The 20,599-nt window shown below is 42.6% G+C and overlaps 2 protein-coding genes across 8 annotated transcripts in view; both read left to right on the top strand.

Annotated features, from left to right (window-relative positions):
- The window catches only part of LOC135549611 (coiled-coil domain-containing protein 126-like), a 49,067-nt gene extending 38,748 nt beyond the window's left edge, over positions 1-10,319 (top strand). For 6 of the 7 annotated variants that reach the window (XM_064979730.1, XM_064979729.1, XM_064979732.1 and 3 more), the window contains 2 exons: positions 7,795-8,394; positions 8,592-10,319. In XM_064979730.1, coding sequence (XP_064835802.1) covers positions 8,169-8,394; positions 8,592-8,839 — 474 coding nt within the window. In that variant the 5' untranslated portion in view covers positions 7,795-8,168 and the 3' untranslated portion in view covers positions 8,840-10,319. The remainder of the gene's footprint in view (positions 1-7,794; positions 8,395-8,591) is intronic. The other variant, XM_064979733.1, reaches the window with a different exon arrangement.
- A 2,557-nt stretch (positions 10,320-12,876) lies between these two features.
- Positions 12,877-19,529, top strand: LOC135549613 (transformer-2 protein homolog alpha-like). The gene is made up of 9 exons (XM_064979735.1): positions 12,877-13,016; positions 14,598-14,725; positions 14,845-14,989; positions 15,464-15,523; positions 15,741-15,929; positions 16,947-17,062; positions 17,996-18,163; positions 18,635-18,705; positions 18,807-19,529. The coding sequence occupies exons 1-9, from the start codon at positions 12,981-12,983 to the stop codon at positions 18,815-18,817; spliced, it is 924 nt and encodes a 307-aa protein (XP_064835807.1). The 5' UTR covers positions 12,877-12,980; the 3' UTR covers positions 18,818-19,529.
- The last annotated feature ends 1,070 nt before the right edge of the window (positions 19,530-20,599 follow it).

Raw genomic sequence — 20,599 nt, forward strand, 5'->3', positions numbered from 1 at the left:
CGTGTGGCCGTAATGCACCATAACAAATCCATGCCTTTTGCCGTCAGTGGCCGTTTTGCACTTCTTCCTGAGTGCTGCGCTCTCCATCACGTGATCGGGTCTTTCTCACAGTCTACAAATGAAGACGCACACATTGGGGATGCAGCCGCGCAGGTCCTTATCCAATACCGAGGTGCATATTGAATAACAGCAAGAACACTAGCCTATGTCAATATACTATCCTCCATAGTACAAAGGTCTGCCTGTTCTGTGCGAGAAATAAATATTCCAAACATAGTCTGGGACAGTTGTGGGATGCGATTAGATTCCAAATGAATACAACCACTAGCATCAAAAAACATTTTATGCAATGTGGCCGATGCAACACTGCATTTAGCTTAAAATTTATGTTTAGCTTAAAACGAATGTTTAGCTTAAGATGTTGATAAACTGTTAGGATATTTCTTCACGTTATAAGCACAGCAATGTGCATATAGTAGTAGGCTATAAGCGTGAATGTTCCATTATTATAAAGGTGCATTGTAATGGTGAAAATGGTCTTCCCCAAACTTGAAACTCACACTCTGCTTATATATGCCAGTTAGGCTCTACACTCCTTGTAAAGCAGATGAATGTGCTTAATTTTTTTTTAAAACTCTGTTTATTAAGTTTTACACACACACACAGACAAGACAAAGCAATATAAATAATATACTCAACTAGAAAAAAAATAGCTTTAAAGATACCATACTTTAGACAAGTTAAACACAGCAGGCAGAAGGCTACAGAGGTTAAAGGGCAATCTATAGTACAGGGACAGAGCAAACACCTCACCATTGTTCCTGTAAACAGTCAAGGGATAAGGGTGGAGAAATGCAACCACTCAGACAGTCATGGCCACAGACCGACCATCCACTGGACCAAAAATAAAGTTTACAATGCTTTAAAATAAATAAAAAATAGAATGATTATTCATGTAGGCGTGAACAAAATGTAAAAATAACTGGGAAAAACAAGCTCACACTTCAGTCTCTGCCCGGGCAAGATGAACAAGTCATCCGCGGATCACAATCAATAAGCACATGGACCTTAATACCCCCCAGCAAAAACACAGAGAGAAGCTCCTCCAACCCTTAAGTCACAGGGGAGTCAAATACAAACTTATTTTAGTTTTAATTGGAATGCCATCAGAGGATGGACTGTTTAAAGTAAGACCGGGATGGAGCCCAAGCCTCATTAAACAGTTTGGGCTTCCCTCGTGAATTGAATTTTTTCTAGTTTCAGAGAGCACAACACATCTCTCACCCAATATTTATAAGATGGGGGAGCTGCCATCTTCCAGTTCTGTAGTATTAGCCGTCTAGCTAAAAGAGTTGTATAAGCAACAGTGTCCGACTGGATACTTGATAGGGGGATACCCGTGGGCAGTACTCCAAAAAGGGCTTTAAGGGGAGACGGATCTATAAGTGTCATATATATCAGAGTAACATTTTAAATATTAATTCCCAGAAACCTGACAGTTTGACAGCCCCAAAACATATGCAACAGTGTGGCTGGTTCCACTTTACATCTGACACAGGTAGGATCAAAATCAGAGAATATTCTTCCAAGTTTGGCCCCCGACCAGTGGATACGGTGAACCACCTTGAATTGAATGAGGCTGTGTCTGGTGCTAAAAGAGGACGAGTGCCCCCTGTGCAGCACAGATTCCCAGGCGTCTTCCCCAAGTTCCTCCCCCAAATCCTTTTCCCATCGAGTCTTTAAAGGCACCAAAGAAGGGTTCTGTAAGTCATTAATGACTGCATATACATCTGAAATTGCACCCCTAGGAAGCTTGTTCAACTCCAAGATGCTCTCTATAGCTGTATTTGCAGGCCTATTGGGAAATTCAGGTGTGTTAGCTCTGACAAAGTTTCTAGTCTGGAGATAGCAGAAAAAGTGGGATTGGGGTAGATTGAACTTTTCCTGCAGCTGAGAAAGAGGCAATGTACCATCAAAGAATAATTGGGCTAGGGAGGAGAGGCCTAGTGAGTGCCAAATGCCAAAAGCCCCATCATTCAAAGATGGAGGAAATAAAATGTTCTGATTGATTGGGCCTGATAGAGAAAAACCTCAGAGGTTATTAGTCCGTACCGAAGCCATGGGGGGGAAATAAAGAATCTTTATCCACGCAATGAATTTGGGGCCACAGCCTAATCTATAAAGGGCAGCTGTTAGGTAGTCCCACTCAACGTGGTCAAACGCTTTTTCGGCATCAAGTGAGACCACCACCTCTGGGTCCTCCGACGCTGGGGAGTACAATATATTCATAAGGCGCCTAATATTGAAAAATAAATGCCTATTTCTCACAAAGCCAGTCTGGTCAGAGTGTATTACTTGGTGCAGCAAGCCTTCCATATGGATAGCTAAAAGCTTAGCTAGGATTTGGTAATCACAGTTTAAAAGCGAGATTGGGCGATAGGATCCACATTCCAGGGGGTCTTTGTTTTTCTTTAGTAGTAATGAAATTGAAGCCTGATAAAGACTAGGCGGTAGCTTTGAAGTATTAAGGCACTCTGCAAATAGTCGAGACAAGAATGGGCAAAGCAGACCAGAAAATGTCCTGTAAAATTCGGTTGGAAAACCGTCCGGACCCGGTGATTTACCACTTTTCATTGCAGGGCGGCAGCGTAGCCTAGTGGTTAGATTGTTGGACTAGTAACCAGAAGGTTGCAAGTTCAAACCCCTGAGCTGACAAGGTACAAATCTGTCGTTCTGCCCCTGAACAGGCAGTTAACCAGTCAGTTAATCTCCTCAAGCGTAAATTCTTCTTCTAGACAGTCAAGAGAGTCTATATCAATTGAAGGCATATTCAAGCCATTAAAGAGTCAATCAGCAAAGGGTCTTGAGGGGATTCAGAGGTGTATAGCGCAGAGTAAAATTGTTTAAATTGATCATTGATCTCTTTATGTATCACTGTGGTGGCACCAGACGGGGTCCTTATTTGTGGGATTAAACGTGAGGCCTCAGATTTACGGATCTGATGCGCAAGGAGTTTAATGGCCTTGTCGCCTTGTTCATAGACTTTGTATCGAGCTCGCAAGAGTAACTGTTCAGCTTGCCTGGTAAAAAGCTCATCAAATTCAGATTGGAGTAGTTGGCGCTCTTTATGCAGATCAGAGTAAGGATCTGTAGCATATTTCTCATCCAATGTGGCTATGGACTCGCTCAGGTCCCGAAGTCGCTGGGAGCGAACTCTGTTTTGGTTGGCTGTATAAGAAATAATTTGGCCACGTAGGTATGCTTTGAGAGACTACCATATGGTAGAGCAGGACATACCTGGTGTTGAATTAGTTTCTAGGAATAAGGTGATTTCAGAAGAAATGAAATTGACAAACTCCTTATCTGAGAGTAAAATGGGTTTGAGACGCCATTGATAACACATAGGAGGTCGCTGGGGAAACTCTAGTTCAAGCACTAATGGTGAATGGTCAGAGATAACAATACTCTCGTAAGTACACTGCCGAAGGTTAGGCAGAAGTTTTTTGTCCAAAAAGAAGTAATCAATCCGGGAGTATGTTTGATGAACATGAGAATAAAAGGAATACTGTCTATCTGTAGGATGTAGGAAACACCAGGCCTCAAACATAGTATATTTCTGAAGAAAGGATTGAATGAGTAGGGCACATTTAGATGGTCCTGTATTTGTTTGTGAGGACTTGTCAAGAACTGGGGACATTTTACAGTTGAAATCCTCCCCTTAAAATCAACAAATGAGAATCTAAATTGGGATTAGCAGACAGAAAGGAAGAAATTAAACTTGTGTCATCCCAATTGGGAGCATAAACACTAGCCAAAACAAGAGGGGTAGAAAACAGTTCACCGGTTACTATGACGTATCGTCCCTTAGGATCAGCAATAACCTCAGAAGCTACAAAGGGAATAGCTTTATCAACCAGAATAGCAGCACCTCTTGATTTACTATGAAAGTTCAAGTGGAACACTTGACCAACCCAGTCCTTACGCATCCTAAAATTCTCACCAGTCCTCTTGTAGAAATGCAATATTTGCATTCAAACCCTTTAAGTGTGTCAACACCCTCTTACGCCTCACCGGGTTATTAACCCCTTTGGTGTTCCATGAAATGTACTTGATGGTGTTATTTCGGCCCCTCTGGGCATTCCCGTTATTCAACCCTATCATTAGAGCATAGAATGGAAAAGCAATGAGCGCCCAAAACCCCCAGAATAACTTGTCTCAGAGTAATAATGTATGGTGGTAAATGTTTGGGAAAAGTACAGAAAAAAAACAACTAAAAAGACAGAATGACAACATTTGAACTGAACAATTCAACCTGCCCCCACATCCCAGGCAATACCTCCCCAAACGAGGTACAAGCCTAAATAAAACATGTTCTCTTCACACAGTATGTCTGTGAGAGTGCGGTCTTAAACCTAAACCCACAGTCCTGCTCTTTAAAGTCGCGTTTTGTTAGTGGATCAAGCAGCAAAAAGAAAGATTTGTATGTATTTTTTTCAAATAAAAAAAAGGTGAATCCCTTGTGCAAACGGAATGACAAAAGCGCCACTTGTAGATGTATATAATTGTATTCCCAGTCTTATAACAGGCATTGAGAGAGAAAATAAATAAAATGTATAAAGGCTCTCAGCCAAAAATCTAATTTGAAGTAAGGAAATCGTAGTAAGGCAATCAAAAATAATAGTAATTATAATAGTAGTCTAGTTGACGCTGAGACAGCTTACAACCAATACCAAAAAACTACACGTGCGCAACGTTGAGCGTTTGCTGGGCATAAATGATGCTCAAACTTTTAAAATTAAAGTGAGACCCCAAAAACCGTGTATCCTCGGGAGACATTTACTGTTTACTGGGTCCATGCAAACGGATGCAGTAAACAACTAACCAAAACTATTTTGAGTCACTGAGACACTGTGTAAACAAACTAAATAGGTGAGCGAGACAGCCTAGAAACACAGTAAAACCTCAATACAATTAAATTAAAATGACTGAATGCTTGTAAGGCACGCACACTAGATGAAAACATTAGATCACATCAAATTAGCCCGAATAGTTTCGCCAACCATACAAGACTAGTCTGTTATATCTAAACATAATTGTACCACAGGTGGGTTACTTACTATCAACAGTTGCTGAACTGTGAGCATGTTCAAGACTTCTTGATGTGACGTTGAATGTGAGCCATAGCTTCATCCGGAGATTCAAATGTGTAGTCTTTACCCTCATGAGATATGCATAAACGGCCCGGGAATCGCAGTCCATACTTAACACTTGGATGGTCCCGAAGTACTCGTTTGGCCTGTCCGAAAGCTGCGCGCTGCCTGGAAACAGTGGGGGAGTCGTCCTGGTAGATGGAGAAGCTCTGTCCTTGAAAGCTCAGAGTGGTATTGCGGGCTCGTCGGAGAATCTCCATCTTCTCATGAAAAAAGTGCACTCGAAGAATTATGTCACGGGGCGCAGCGACCGGTGGGCTCGATCAATCAGGGGCTTTTCATCTAAGGCAAGAACATCCTTCAGCAGCCCTGAAACGAAATCCGTGGCGCGATGCATTTCCGCTGACTCTGGGACCGATGAATGTGCTTAATTTTAAGAAGTTATTTGGCCACTTTATTTGTGATGCAAACCTTATTAATTTAAAACATATAAGCCCATGGGCTAGGCAACATGAGGTGTATGACTATGATTCGAAAAGTCGCAAAAAAAGGCATTGTTTCTTATGCTGGGCATCATTCACAAGTGATAGGCTAATATTGTCACCCATCAGACTATTCTTGATTTTAAACTTGTCTTTACATATACTAAATATACAATATATGTGAAATTTGTCTTGATTTAGAATTGACCATTATCATGCACCTGTATCGAAACGGGATCAGCGGGGGAAAAGTACATGTTATCTATGCACTTAAATAGCGACTGGTGGGCGCTTTTCCCCGTGATTTATTTTCATGCCAGCCAGGTAGGCTATACTCATATTGTAAATATAAGCAATGTGCTTAATTGGAAAGTTGAGAATTAAATATAGTAGGCCTAGCCTATATAAAGCTGATCCTCCTATTTTTAGTAGAGGCCATCACTCTGTTGTCTCCTGCAATTGCATAGCCTATTGGAATGTCGTGCAACATAAGCTCATGGGCTCTCATGAAGTGTTTGATTCTATTTTTTTCGAAGACATTTGCATTGGTGTCTGAGTGATTTAGCGGGACAAAGTGCTGAGTACCAAAAATCTAATCAAATGTATTTATATAGCCCTTTGTACATCAGCTGATATCTCAAAGTGCTGTACAGAAACCCAGCCTAAAACCCCAAACAGCAAGCAATGCAGGTGTAGAAGCACAGTGGCTAGGAAAAACTCCCTAGAAAGGCCAAAACCTAGGAAGAAACCTAGAGAGGAACCAGGCTATGAGGGGTGGCCAGTCCTCTTCTGGCTGTGCCGGGTGGAGATTATAACAGAACATGGCCAAGATGTTCATAAATGACCAGCATGGTCAAATAGTAATAATCACAGGCAGAACAGTTTAAAACTGGAGCAACAGCACGGCCGGGTGGGACTGGGGACAGCAAGGAGTCATCATGTCAGGTAGTCCTGAGGCATGGTCCTAGGGCTCAGGTCCTCCGAGAGAGAGAAAGAAAGAGAGAATTAGAGAGAGCATACTTAAATTCACACAGGACACCAGATAGGACAGGAGAAGTACTCCAGATATAACAAACTGACCCTAGCCCCCCGACACAAACTACTGCAGCATAAATACTGGAGGCTGAGACAGGAGAGGTCAGGAGACACTGTGGCCCCATCCGATGACACCCCCGGACAGGGCCAAACAGGAAGGATATAACCCCACCCACCCACCTTGCCAAAGCACAGCCCCCACACCACTAGAGGGATATCTTGAACCACCAACTTACCATCCTGAGACAAGGCCGAGTATAGCCCACAAAGATCTCCGCCACGGCACAACCCAAGGCAGTACCAGGCAGTTAGCACGTTTGGTAGGCTACTAATGACCATTTGTAGTATCAGAGCTGGGAGAAGCCTAATTACTGTGACTAAACAGTCACTTGGAATTTGACTGCCTTCGTGACTCGTGACCGCTGGTGTGGCAGTAATACGGTCACAGCAACAGCCCTACGCATGACTCAAACTTTGCCTCCCCCGTGCCAATTGGGGAATTTCAGTGATGAGACAATCACAAAATTGGGAAGAAAAAGGGGGTACAAATTACAATAAAAAAAAATAGACCTACTACAGAGAGAGGTGATTTTGCCCTGTTCATAATCCATAGATCTCGGCCAGGTGTTTATGCAATGGGGAGAAACCTTTACAATGTAGGCTACATATAATGTATAGAGCGGCTGTCATGAATTCCAAGTCCTCACAACAGAGCATCATTTAAGTTCTACTACATTCATTTATTTCTAAACAGCCTCATGAGTGGTGAAATACAGATAAAAAATGCCATTATTAACAGAGTTGTTTCTTCCATGCTCATGATTTCTTACATTTTAGTCATTTAGCAGACGCTTTAATCCAGAGCGATTTACAGGGGCAATTCGGCTCAGGGATTCAAAACAGCTACCTTTTCAGTTACTGGCTCAACGCTCTTAACCATTAGGCTACCTCCCTGTCAAAGACGTCTGTTCTACACAGTGCTTTCCTTCTGAAGTACGTTCCACAACATTGATGTGCCCTTCTGAACCCGGCCCAGATTTCTGATTGATTGTGTCTTGGTGTCATAGACACTCCACAGATTGAAACATGACACGGATGACTCACCTGTTTCTGTCTCTCTCTTTCAGATCCTCCCTCTCTGAATGACTCAGGCAGCTATGTATGTGTTTGGGTCCCATGGTTGACTGCCAGATTTGGGCCCCATGGTTGGCTGCTAGGTTTGTAAAGTGTTCTACTCCTCCAAACCCAACCCAAGCCCTATATCCCCTAGTCCTAACCCCTTAGCCCTGTGTCATTATTTTGCCTGACTAGCCCGAGCTCCACACACTACTAGCCCCAAACCCTTAACCCTTTGCCTCCAGATCCCTCTCCTTTCTTTCCTAACACCAGCCACCTCCAGACCCAGTACCAGCCCCAAGCCCCTCTCCCAACCCTGTTCTTCCAGTCACACCCTCTATTCCACCAGACCCATACCCCTCTCCCCTGGCTTCGCCCCAGTACCATGCTGGGGAGGAACATGTCCCAGAAGCTGAGCGTGCTGCTGATCATCATGGGGCTGGCGTGGGGGCTCATGTTGCTGCTCTACACCGGGCAACAGCAACACCACCAGAGCAGTGGCGAGCTGCATCAACAGATCCTGGAGCTGAGCCGGCGCTATGTCAAGGTGCTAACCGAGGAGAACCAGAACGCACCGGGAGGACCGCAGGGCACCTCCATGGCTGGTTACGGTAAGGGTTGCTTTAGAGCTAGAGAAAAGTCCAGAAGCCACCATTTAGTATTTTGTTGTGGCACTGGAAATGAGGAAACACTCATCTACTACTTAAACAAAACTACTTACCACATTCTACTTGAACCAAACAAATTGTTTAAGATTTTTATTCTCTCTTTCTCTCTCTCACGTATGTGCACACACACACAAACACAGCTGATCTGAAGAGGACCATAGCGGTGTTGTTGGATGACATCCTGACGCGCCTGGTCAAGCTGGAGGGGAAGATTGAGCTGGTGGCCAACACTTCAGTCACTAACTCCTCCCATCTTGCTGTGGGTGCCCTGGCCTCAGCTCCAGTTGCCTTACACAAAGCCACCAAGCAGGACACGCCAGGCAACCACCACCTGGAAACCGCTCGCATCCCTCCATACGCACCCAGCAGACCTCGGCCAGGGGTATAGTAGGTTGGGTAGCGATTGAGGCCCTGTTCAAGTACTTTACAAGTGCATCCTTTCTTCCTAAGATGGTCACTGATCTAATAAGGTCGGTAGGGTGGTAACTCTCATTTCACTTGTTTATTAATTTACAGATCAGTGATTATCTCAAGGGAGCAAGGAAAGATATATATATATATATTCCAGATCATTTAAACCTAACTCTGAGAAAGGACTGACTGCCTGTTAATTTCCAGTAACTACATGGCTGATTTCAATTTTTATACGAAGACATTTTAGTCCATGACTGAAAGTATTAAAAAAGGTGCTATCTTAGCTTCCCTTTTTTTAATGGTTTCATCATGGATGGGTCTACAAACTGCAGATGTCTTTGAGGATGTCTGTGGGCAACAACATAGCATCAACAATAGTAGAGGAAATAGACAAACTTCTATACTCTGTAGTGTCTTCAAGGAAGCTGATGATGCTGAATGTGAATGGCACTCCCACCCGGATATGACTTACCTCGGACATACTGCCTGCGGATTTGCAATACTGCTTCTAATCCCATCCATATCAGAATGCTGAACTATAAAGTGTTCTCATAGTCGTTTGGGATATATTTTGTAGTTTACCGCAGCTCCTGGTGTGTGTGTTTGAAATAAAACATTTAAATAATAATAATTTAGCCGTTGTACAGTAGACTTCAAAAGGATAAAGTGATGATCCAAATAATGTTATTTGCACTCTCCTTGAAAGCTTGAGAAATGTACTTTTACGTTGATCGAGTGATGATTTTAGAGTGTGTATAACATGTCGAATGTAACTCAATAAGCGGATGATGACCAAGTGATTGCTATTGCCCAATTCCAACTCCAACTTTCCTCTTCGTCACTACCCAGACTGTTAATCCTTGTCGAGTTCCCTTTGCAGATCCGAATGGTTAGGACCAGGGGGTTTTCTGACCTGACCAGTAAAAACTCCTATCCCAATCAATGTACAACCTGCTTTTGTCTCAATTTAGCCCTCTGAGGAAGTTGCTTGCCTATTGCTTACACATATCAGTTCCTTTAGTCAGATCACATTACACAGTGACTGTTTGGGGAAGCCCTAAAAGATAGTGGGCTAGACCATTCTTTGTGTTTTTTACTTATTGGAGTGCCTTTTTATGGCACAGGCTTACCCCTTTAATACAAACCATGGGCTGCCTCCAGATTCTCCACTGTTTCAGAAGCGTGCACATGAACATTCCCTGTCATGGATTTAATAGCATTGGATTGGTTTAAGCAAAACCCAAGATCAGCATTCAGGGGCAACTTCACACAGCACCCTTGTTTGACAAGACAATGGCAAGTTGGCCAAAGCAGAAACCAACTGGAACCCAGGAGGATGGATACATGAGATCTCAAATTATATTTTTAATATATGGGTTTGTTTAACAAAACTGGCACATGCACAATATTTAACAATGTTTATTAAATGCATAAATAAATTTGAACAATGAGCACTTGTCTCTCAAATGCATAGTTACAGTTGTTGGTTAGCAAGCTAGCGAATTTGAGCCATATTAGCATAGACGTCACATCAGTGAAAACACCTCAAAACAAGACATGGTATCAAGAACAAGATGAAACTAGCCACTTACGGTTCCCCACATGGTAGTTACTTGTCATTGTTGCGAGCTATCTGGCCATCCAGAATCGCAACGACACACGGACTTCTGTTTGGAGCGATTTCAGTGCCAACAGAAACTATTTGAATTCAATTATTTAGATATTGAATTTGTAGCCAATCTTTTTGAATTTGTAATGGACAAATTGAATTCATAAATTGAACTTGTATTTCATGATTTGAAAGTTAATTGAATTAATATTGCATTCAGTTATTAAATTGAATTAAAATTCAGTATTTATATATTCAGTTTCAGTATCAATATGGTAAATATTGCATTCATTGTCTATCAAGTTTACAAACTATAATTTCTAGGTGACAAGTTTCATATTCAACTTCTCAGATGCAGTTCCCTCATTTCAGATTCAAAACCAGAGACGACATCCTAGTACTTTGCATGCAAGGAATGGTAGAAGAAAACAAATATAATCAAACACGCAAAACAATGAGATTAATGTGGACTACAGGAAAATGAGGGCCGAACAGGCAGGGCTGTAGTGGAGCGGGTCGAGAGTTGTCAAGTTCCTTGGTGTCCACATCACCAACAAACTATCATGGTCCAAACACACAAGACAGTTGTGAAGAGGGCACAAAAACACCTATTCCACCTTCAGGAGACTGACGAGATGTGGTATGGGTCCCCAGATCCTCAAAAAGTTCTTCAGCTGCACTATCGAGAGCATCCTGACCGGTTGCTTCACCGCCTAGTATGGCGACTGCTCGGCATCCGAGCGTAAGGAGCTACACAGGCTAGTGCGTACGGCCCGATACATTAATGGGTCCAAGCTTCCTGACATCCAGGACCTATATACTAGGTGTGTCAGAGGAAGGCCAAAAAAATTGTCAAAGACTCCAGTCACACAAGTCAGACTGTCCTCTCAGCTACCGCACTGCAAGCCGTACCCGGAGCGCCAAGTCTAGGTCTAAAAGGTTTCTTTACAGCTTCTACCCTCAAGCTACAAGACTGCTGAACAATTAATCAAATGGCCAACTGGACTATTTACATTGAACCCCCCTTTGTTTTTATACTGCTGCAACACACTGTTTATTATGACTTTACCCCTACCTGCGTGTACAAATTACCGAGACTAACCTGTACACCCGCACATTGACTCATTATTGTTATGTAATTTTGTGTTACTTTTGTTTATGTAGTTCATATTTTCTGAACTATTTCTTGAACTGCATTGTTGGTTAAGGGCTTGTAAGTAAGCATTTCACAGCAATACATCTGTTGTATTTGGCGCATGTGACAAATTTGATTTGACTCTGTTAAACATGTTTTGGGTGTTTTCTGAGGCCAATGTGGCATGTTGAATTACATTTCTTAATATGAATTTGGCTCTGCCGTTTGGGCTATAAGCTATTATGTCCAATTCCTGAAAGTGAATACTCTCTGGAACATGGTCGTGCCTTCTGATCCCCTCTATGTTAGAAGGGAGTGTCAAAAAAATGTAAATTGACCCATAACAGTACAGTTGAATAGCACTTCTAAGGATAGCTATTCCACTCCCTATTTAATCTTGCTCTTGTGAATGACTGGGTTCGAACCGGGTCTCCTACTTGTCTCAAGACTGTTAGCCCATTTAGCTAATGGGCTAACACAGTCATTCACAATAGCACACTGTAGGGATGAGATTCCCAACTGGTTGCAACCTTGTTCAGTCAATCCATGTGATAATTTGAATTATTTCACGTATTCATTAGACCCCGAGAATCAAATGAGGTGACATGAAATACTTAGTAAAATACTTATCTGAAATGTGTCTTATCTGACTGATGTTTGCACTGTGTACTGTTTTCCTGTTCCTATTTCCTGGGTTTTCTATTCAAAACTGAGAGACAAATATCCATCAATGGTCAAATGGGTAATGGCTTACTATGGTACACATTTGATGACCATTTGGGTCATACAGCAATGGAACACTATTGTAATACCATAGCTACATCTCAAATCAAATTGTCACATGCTTTAAAAAAAATGTACTTGTTTTTTATTTATTATTAACTGCTTTGTTAGTTATGGGCTCATAAGCATTTCACTGTAAGGTCTACACCTGTTGTAGTCGGCGCATGTGACTAATACAATTTGATTTGATGTTGCTTCATAAACAACCGGTTTAGACTAACAGTGCTATGCTTACTTACGGGCCCTTCCCAACAATACAGAGGGGAAAAAAATAGAAATAATAAAAAAATAATAACACGAGGAATTAGTACACTGATTAACCATAAGTTGGCTAGTCAAGATTCTCAGTTGATTGTCATTCATAGGCCTGCAAGATCTTCACTTGCATTTGGATGGACTACTATGGAACTGCCATCAGTATCAAAAAGGTGTGGCAGGAATCACGATGACGTCGGCACAGTCTTCAGTTTATAAACAAATTGCAGTGTCCGCCATCTTGTTACACCGCGAGAAAGAGCAGCACAAAGGAGGACGCGGTTATTGTCTGAACACGTAGCGAGCTATATCGTTAGCTATTCTAATTACAAAATGAGTGACCTAGAAGATGGACACTTTGATGGACGAGTAAGTATTAACGTGCAACGGAAACCAAAATAATGTCTTATCGTTCCTCTCTTGCTGACATAGCTAGCTAACGTTAGCTAGTTACGGTTGTTATCAATTGATTCGTTCCAGAGTTAACGCTGTGGCTTGCTAGCTAATTTGCGAGTTTAGTTTGTAATTTAAAATAAAAAGTAGTTAGATTGCAACGTAAAATGTTCCTCACACAATTGTAAGATTGCTGGGTTAACGAGATGAACTCAACATTATTCTTCTAAATGAAACGGCAGGGTAGCCTAGTGGTTAGAGCGTTGGACTAGTAACCGGAAGGTTGCGAGTTCAAACACTTGAGCTGACAAGGTACAAATACTGACTTGCCTGGTTAAATAAAGGTTAAAAAAAACAATTAGCTAACTAACGTTACCTTTTCGCTATTTGTTGCCTACTGAACAATACAATAGCTAGTAAGCTAATTTACCTAGCTAAGTGGCTAACGACGTTATCGGACATGACGCTACCGGTATAGTAAATGCAAGGTTATACACGTTACACAGATACGCTAACTACCGTTAGCTGTTGCTAGGTTCTAGCTAGCTCACAGGTAAGTTTTGTGGAAGCCTTTGTCGCAATAGTAAGTTGCAGTCAAGCAATCGGAGCTTCAAGCCACTTCCTGTAGTGTAGTTAAATAAGTTAGAGGTAGCAAGTGTGGTGAGACACAACTGTTATCTCACAATGTTAATTTACTCGGTGTGCAGAAAGAAAAAAAACAATGTGTTGTAGTCATCATCACTGAACCCTTATGAGTTGTAGGGTAATATAACATTTCTGCAAGTCAAGTACTTGTCCTGCTACAGATACTGTATACATTATTATTTAACGAAAGATCTTATTTTTCTATAAATTCATGATCTTTAATTTTATTAAATGTTCTTTTTTCATTAAGGTTAATGATCGTGAAGGATTTGAAGAGTTTTATCCAAGAATGTGGAAGAAAATATCCAAGAATAAACGAAGCCTTATGAAAAACAGTTACAGAGCAGAACATAGATGTGGGAAGGGGAAAAATCAATGAAACTGGAAGATTGGTGGTCAGATATAGAAGCGCTTGCAGTATGTATGACTAAAGGTGGAAATTGTTTCTATTTGGGGAAGAGAACCCGGAATCAGAAAATGAAAACTGAAAAAAGAAGAACGACGAAGAACAGTAGAATTCCTGAGAGAAGGAAGTAGAGTATATAAAGAAACTGGAAGAAAGAATGAATGTGTCCCTAGGTTAAGTAAATGTATGGTATATGTTCCAAGTGTCTTTACACTACTATGCTCTCTTTCTATAGATAAAATATGCATGATGACTAGTTTGACCCAGGTAGAAGAAACGAGACATGGCATTTGTTAACATTATGACAGGGTTCTAGCAAATTATTAATCCAATTGGAGGATTTTTTCCCCTTCTCTATCACATGTAATAGACGTGGTGGAGCGCTAACCTTTTCCTCCACAGTGTATGCGCTCTATTTGTGTATGTCTGACTTTGAACAGTTGCTTGTCTGTTCCTGTGTGTGTAAATAAGAGGGGCCCTTTAACACGCGGTTACTGTAACATTAGGACTCTCGCTCCCCATCCAAATCGGACCGTGGCAGTCCTGTTCGGGTCAAGTCGGAGAGCAGATCCGGGTCGCCGAGCCCATCCCGGGTCGCCAAACACTCAGAGTCTCGGTCCCGCTCTAAGTCCAGGTGAGTCTGTCCTCCTGTTATTGGAACCCACACTTTCTATCTCATTGATTCCATTCTCTTTGTGAAGGGTAATGTCAAATTGTGCTTTTGCGTAACTTGACAGTAACTCCTTTCTCCAGGTCTCACTCCCGTAGGCACTCTAACCGCCGGTACAGCCGCTCTCGCTCCCCCTCCAACCGGAAGAAGTCCCGCTCCTACAGCCCGGAATACCGGAAGAAGAAGAGCCAGAGTGCATCGCCTAACCGCCGCCACCCCAGCAGCAGGGTGAGTGACACATCATTTACAGGTCAGGGTCTGGCTGCTGATGGGGGTAGAGCAGTACCTTCTCCTCGGTAACCACCTGACGTTTCAGATATTTGTTGTAGCCCTAAACTGGCACACCTTATTCAACTAGTTAAGGGCTTGTTGAATAAGTTAACTTATTAAACCAGGTGGGCCAGTTTAGGGATACAACAGATATGTTAAACATCTGCTGGTTACCAAGAAGACCGTTGGGAAACTCTGTGGTAGAGGGACCGCTGTGTTGTATAGAAAATACAATTGTATTTGATTACGGTGTGTGTACGTAGTTTATGATAGGAATGTTTGAGACAGTTTGATGTATAGGTAGCACGTTCATTTACCAGTTAATATTCCTATGCTGCTCCTGTCCTGACCCCTCATGTATCGTTTGTTACAGGAAACAGAATGTGGCATATTTAATAACCCCTCTTATTAACCCTCCCTCTTTGTCAATAGAGCCATGACTTCAGAAAAGAGACATTCAGTCAGGGAGCGGGAGGTGGTGAGGATGCCAGGGTATGTACATCTTCTTACCGTGATGCCTTCTACATAGTGTTTTAACGCGGTGGGCCACAGCATGCAATGTCTGTGGTTTGGCAGTATGGTCACATTTATGCCGTGTGTGTGTGTGTGACTGAGACGAAGAGTGTGAGGGCAGAGATTGCATTTTACACCTAGTGGTAATGTAATGTTCATATCAGCTGCTGTGAACTCTGATCCCTTTGACCTCCAGGCGAACCCTGACCCCAACCAGTGTCTGGGGGTGTTTGGACTGAGCTTGTACACCACAGAGAAGGACCTGAGGGAGGTATTTGGCCGGTACGGCCCTTTGGCTGGGGTTAATGTGGTCTATGACCAGCGCACCGGGCGCTCCCGTGGCTTCGCCTTCGTCTACTTCGAGAGGATCGCCGATTCCAAGGAGGTATGGGACAAACAGAGCAGTCTGGGCATCTTTCTCAAAGGCCCTTCCCCTCAGAACTTATCCAATGGGTTTTGAGAAGGTGAGAATGCCAGGAATCAATAACAGATTAATTGAGAAAGAGCCATGGATTAAGAAGCACATGATGGGTCCTATTTAAAATGTATTTTGTTATAAGAAGTAATGTTGTTGATCATGTTGTGATACACCTAAGAACTGATGGTAACTTTGCTTTTGGTGCCATCAATGGCCTTATTCCTCGGTTCTTAAAGATGTAAAATGTCCAATAAATCTTACGCTAATTCACCTGGAACCACTGATATTGTACACGGACTAGTCTGTACACTAGTTTCGTTTTCATATTGTGACTTGTGGTTGTGTGATTACTCGTAAGCACCACCAGGTGTCAGTCTTGCCACTCACATGAAGTGGTACAAGTGACACGGGGAGCTAATCACTGTAATGAAGGTTCAGTCTAATCCCAGAGGCCCAACATCGCGAGACTTCCGGCAATGCTTGTGAAGCAGACTGGGGTTTGAGACGTGAAATGTTTCCTTGGTTGTTCATTTTCACCATTTAAAGGCACAACCTATGTTTTGAGACAATGTCTTAAGTAGCTGAACATGTTATTACTCCAACCTCCTAAAAGTGACAAACTGTCATCAAATATGACTTTCTTGGGTGCCTTTGATTTGACAGTGTGCGCAGTTCGTTGTGAGACAACCGTTTGCCCCGATGACTTGTTTCAACACATGAGCTTGGCTAGCCACTGTCGCCTGGACGTCGCCTACACTCCTATTGCAGAAGCAGTTTTTACATATCTTCACACTGAACCATCTTTTGGTTCAGCGTTGGCCCAATGGGATGGTTCAAGCTGTGCTCAGTATTAAAATACAAAACTATTCTCTATTTTTCTTTACCTCAATTCTTTCCCTGTACTTGTAGAACCCATGAGATGGAGCTCATTTTCAGTGATGGATTTTTAAACTGCTGTCTTTCTGTACCTCTTTGTTTTCCTAGGCAATGGAGCGGGCCAACGGTATGGAGCTGGATGGGAGACGCATTAGAGTGGACTTCTCTATCACCAAGAGGGCCCACACCCCTACGCCTGGTATCTACATGGGCCGACCCACGCAGTAAGTATAGGATGGCGAATCTCTGCTCATTGTGTGGTTTTATGCAGATTTCCACCTGTCTTGCTGTAACTGTTTGTCTCCTGTGTGTATTGCTGTTTTATCATCTTGGATGGTCTGGTGTGAAGTGGTGCTACTGGGGGGTGACTTAGTTTATTGGCCTGGTGTGACGTGGTGATACTGAGGGGTGACTTAGTTTATTGGCCTGGTGTGACGTGGTGATACTGGGGGATGACTTAGTTTATTGGACTAGTGTGACGTCGTGATACTGGGGGGTGACTTAGTTTATTGGACTGGTGTGACGTGGTGATACTGGGGGGTGACTTAGTTTATTGGACTGGTGTGACGTGGTGATACTGGGGGGTGACTTAGTTTATTGGCCTGGTGTGACGTGGTGATACTGGGGGGTGACTTGGTTTATTGGCCTGGTGTGACGTGGTGATACTGGGGGGTGACTTAGTTTATTGGACTGGTGTGACGTGGTGATACTGTGGGATGACTTAGTGTATTGGACTGGTGTGACGTGGTGATACTGGGGGGTGACTTGGTTTATTGGCCTGGTGTGACGTGGTGATACTGGGGGATGACTTAGTTTATTGGACTGGTGTGACGTGGTGATACTGGGGGATGACTTAGTTTATTGGACTGGTGTGACGTGGTGATACTGGGGGGTGACTTGGTTTATTGGCCTGGTGTGACGTGGTGATACTGGGGGGTGACTTAGTTTATTGGACTGGTGTGACGTGGTGATACTGGGGGGTGACTTAGTTTATTGGCCTGGTGTGACGTGGTGATACTGGGGGGTGACTTAGTTTATTGGGAGTAATGAGCTGTGTCTGAAGTGGCACCCCATCCCCTATATAGGGAATCTGGTGCCATTTGGATGCAGCCAGTGTTGTTTGAGGAAATCTTAATACTTGTTGTCCCTTTCCTCAGTAATGGTGGTGGGGGGGAGCGAAACAATGGCGGCAGCAGCGGTGGTGGAGGGAGGAGGGGACGGGACTCGTACGACCGATACGACGATCGACGCGGTGGCGGGTACGACCGTGGATATGACCGGGGATATGACAGATATGACAGATATGATGAGTATGACAAGTACAGGTGAGTGATACTCAAGATGTTATCATCTTTCAATAGATTCACATTCACCTCGGTTAGCTATGACTATACAGTACCAGTCAAAAGTTTGGACACCTACTCATTCAAGGTTTTTATTTTTTACTGTTTTCTACATTGTAGAATAATAGTGAAAACATCAACTATGAAATAACACATGGAATCATGTAGTAACCAAAGGTGTTAAATGAATCAAAATATATTTTTGATTCTTCAAAGTAGCCTGCCTTTGACAGATTTGCACTCTTGGCATAGTAAAAATAAAATCAAAACCCTGGAATGAGTAGGTGTCAACTTTTGACTGGTACTGTATTTGGAATACAAATGAACATATTGAACTCGGTAACACTGTTGGTGTTCTTCAGGTTAAATATGAGGGGATGAATGGGGTTACTAGTCCTGTTGGGGTATTGTGAGTTATTCCTCACACTAGCATAAATCTGTTCTGTCCTTCAGTCGCAGGCGCTCTCCTTCACCCTACTACAGTAGATACAGGTCACGCTCCAGGTCTCGCTCATACAGCCCACGTAAGTACACATGTCCACACACCTCAAAAGCCATTGTTCAACTCTTAACTATACTCAGTTTGATGTCGATCACACTAACATGGATCCTTGTTTCTTTACAGGACGATACTAACAAACTTTCATCGAGGTCAAGTTTTTTTTTTTTTTTTTTTTCGTTAAGCACATTGGAACAGAGCGGATCGGGGGCGTTGTCAAGCCAACTGAAGTGTATGTCAACAGACCAAGCGCCTCTGCAAGAAAGTCAGTTTGTAAGAAGTCTTGTTTACGTGCTGTAGATGTCTTTATTTTTTTACTTTGCTGGATCCATGTAGTGTCTGTGCTGAAGACAGAGGGGAGTAATGAAACTCATTGTGCCCGTTTGAGTATCTTTTAAAACACTCCCTTCTCTTCAGCTTGTCACTGATCTATAAGTGACTGTATAAATTGAATTGCTGTGTTGCTTTCAAGGCTGGATTGCTTTCACCAATCCAGCCTCGTCAGATCAGTGGTTACCTCAAGGAAGGCAAGGATGTTCAATATTCAAAGTATTCAAACGGGCTTATTGGTTTTGACAGTAAATGTGAAATTGATCAAGTATCATTGGTTTGAAGAGGGTCTTTGTTATTAAGTTTCGGGTGTTATTGGGATATCCTCCAGATGTTTATTTTGATGTTTTATGGAAATAATAAAACTGAATCCCTAATGTAAATGTATTTTAGTTCTGAATTCAAAGTTAAGCTTTGTCTCTGGGATCCGCCTGGCAATACAGATCTTTGAACGAAAGTTTTGATTGATTTTATGTACTTGTTTTACCTGTTTGAGCAATAAAGATAAGTGGTGATATACACTGAACAAAAATATAAAAGTAATTTCACTGAGTTACAGTTCATATAAGGAAATCGGTCAATTGAAATAATTTAATTAGGCTCTTATCTATAGATTTCACATGACTGGGATTAGATGCCCCAACAAAAGTAAGGGCAAAGTTGCTGAATATTAGCGTGAGTTAGTACACATCGATCCCAGACATGCTCAATGGGTGGTGACCTGTCTGCCATGGAAGAACTGGGGCATTTTCAGCTGCCAAGAATTGTGTATAGATCCTTGCAACATGAGGCCGTGCATTATCATGGTGATGGGTAAATGGCACGACAGTGGGCCTCAGGATCTCATCAAATTTTATTTGTCACATACACATGGTTAGCAGATGTTAATGCGAGTGTAGTGAAATGCTTGTGCTTCTAGTTCCGACAATGAAATAATAACCAACGAGTAATCTTGCTAACAATTCCAAAACTACTACCTTATAGACAAGTGTAAAAGGATAAAGAATATGTACATAAAGATATGAATGAATGATGGTACAGAGCAGCAGAGGCAAGTAGCATTGTCTAAAGTGGCTAGTGACATATTTTACATCAATTCCCATTATTAAAGTGGCTGGAATTGAGTCTGAGTGGCTGCTGCCAACACACTATGTTAGTGGTGGCTGTTTAACAGTCTGATGGCCTTGAGATAGAAGCTGTTTTTCAGTCTCTCGGTCCCAGCTTTGATGCACCTGTACTGACCTCGCCTTCTGGATGATAGCGGGGTGAACAGGCAGTGGCTCGGGTGGTTGTTGTCCTTGATGATCTTTATGGCCTTCCTGTGACATCGGGTGTAAAAGTTTGTGAGTGCTTTTGGTGACAAGCTGAATTTCTTCAGCCTCCTGAGGTTGAAGAGGCGCTGCTGCGCCTTCTTCACGATGCTGTCTGTGTGGGTGGACCAATTCAGTTTGTCTGTGATGTGTACGCCGAGGAACTTAAAACTTACTACCCTCTCCACTACTGTTCCATCGATGTGGTAGGGGGGTGTTCCCTCTGCTGTTTCCTTAAGTCCACAATCATCTCAGTTTTGTTGACGTTGAGTGTGGTTA

The sequence above is a fragment of the Oncorhynchus masou genome, chromosome 12 (assembly GCF_036934945.1).
Source record: "Oncorhynchus masou masou isolate Uvic2021 chromosome 12, UVic_Omas_1.1, whole genome shotgun sequence".
NCBI lineage: Eukaryota > Metazoa > Chordata > Actinopteri > Salmoniformes > Salmonidae > Oncorhynchus > Oncorhynchus masou.

Excerpts from the sequence above, each read along its gene's own strand:
- LOC135549613 (XM_064979735.1), top strand. The coding sequence starts at position 12,981 with ATGAGTGACCTAGAAGATGGACACTTTGATGGACGA. Across the intron at positions 13,017-14,597 it reads ATGGACACTTTGATGGACGA|GACTCTCGCTCCCCATCCAA; the intron begins GTAAGTATTAAC and ends CTGTAACATTAG. Across the intron at positions 15,930-16,946 it reads GGATCGCCGATTCCAAGGAG|GCAATGGAGCGGGCCAACGG; the intron begins GTATGGGACAAA and ends TTGTTTTCCTAG.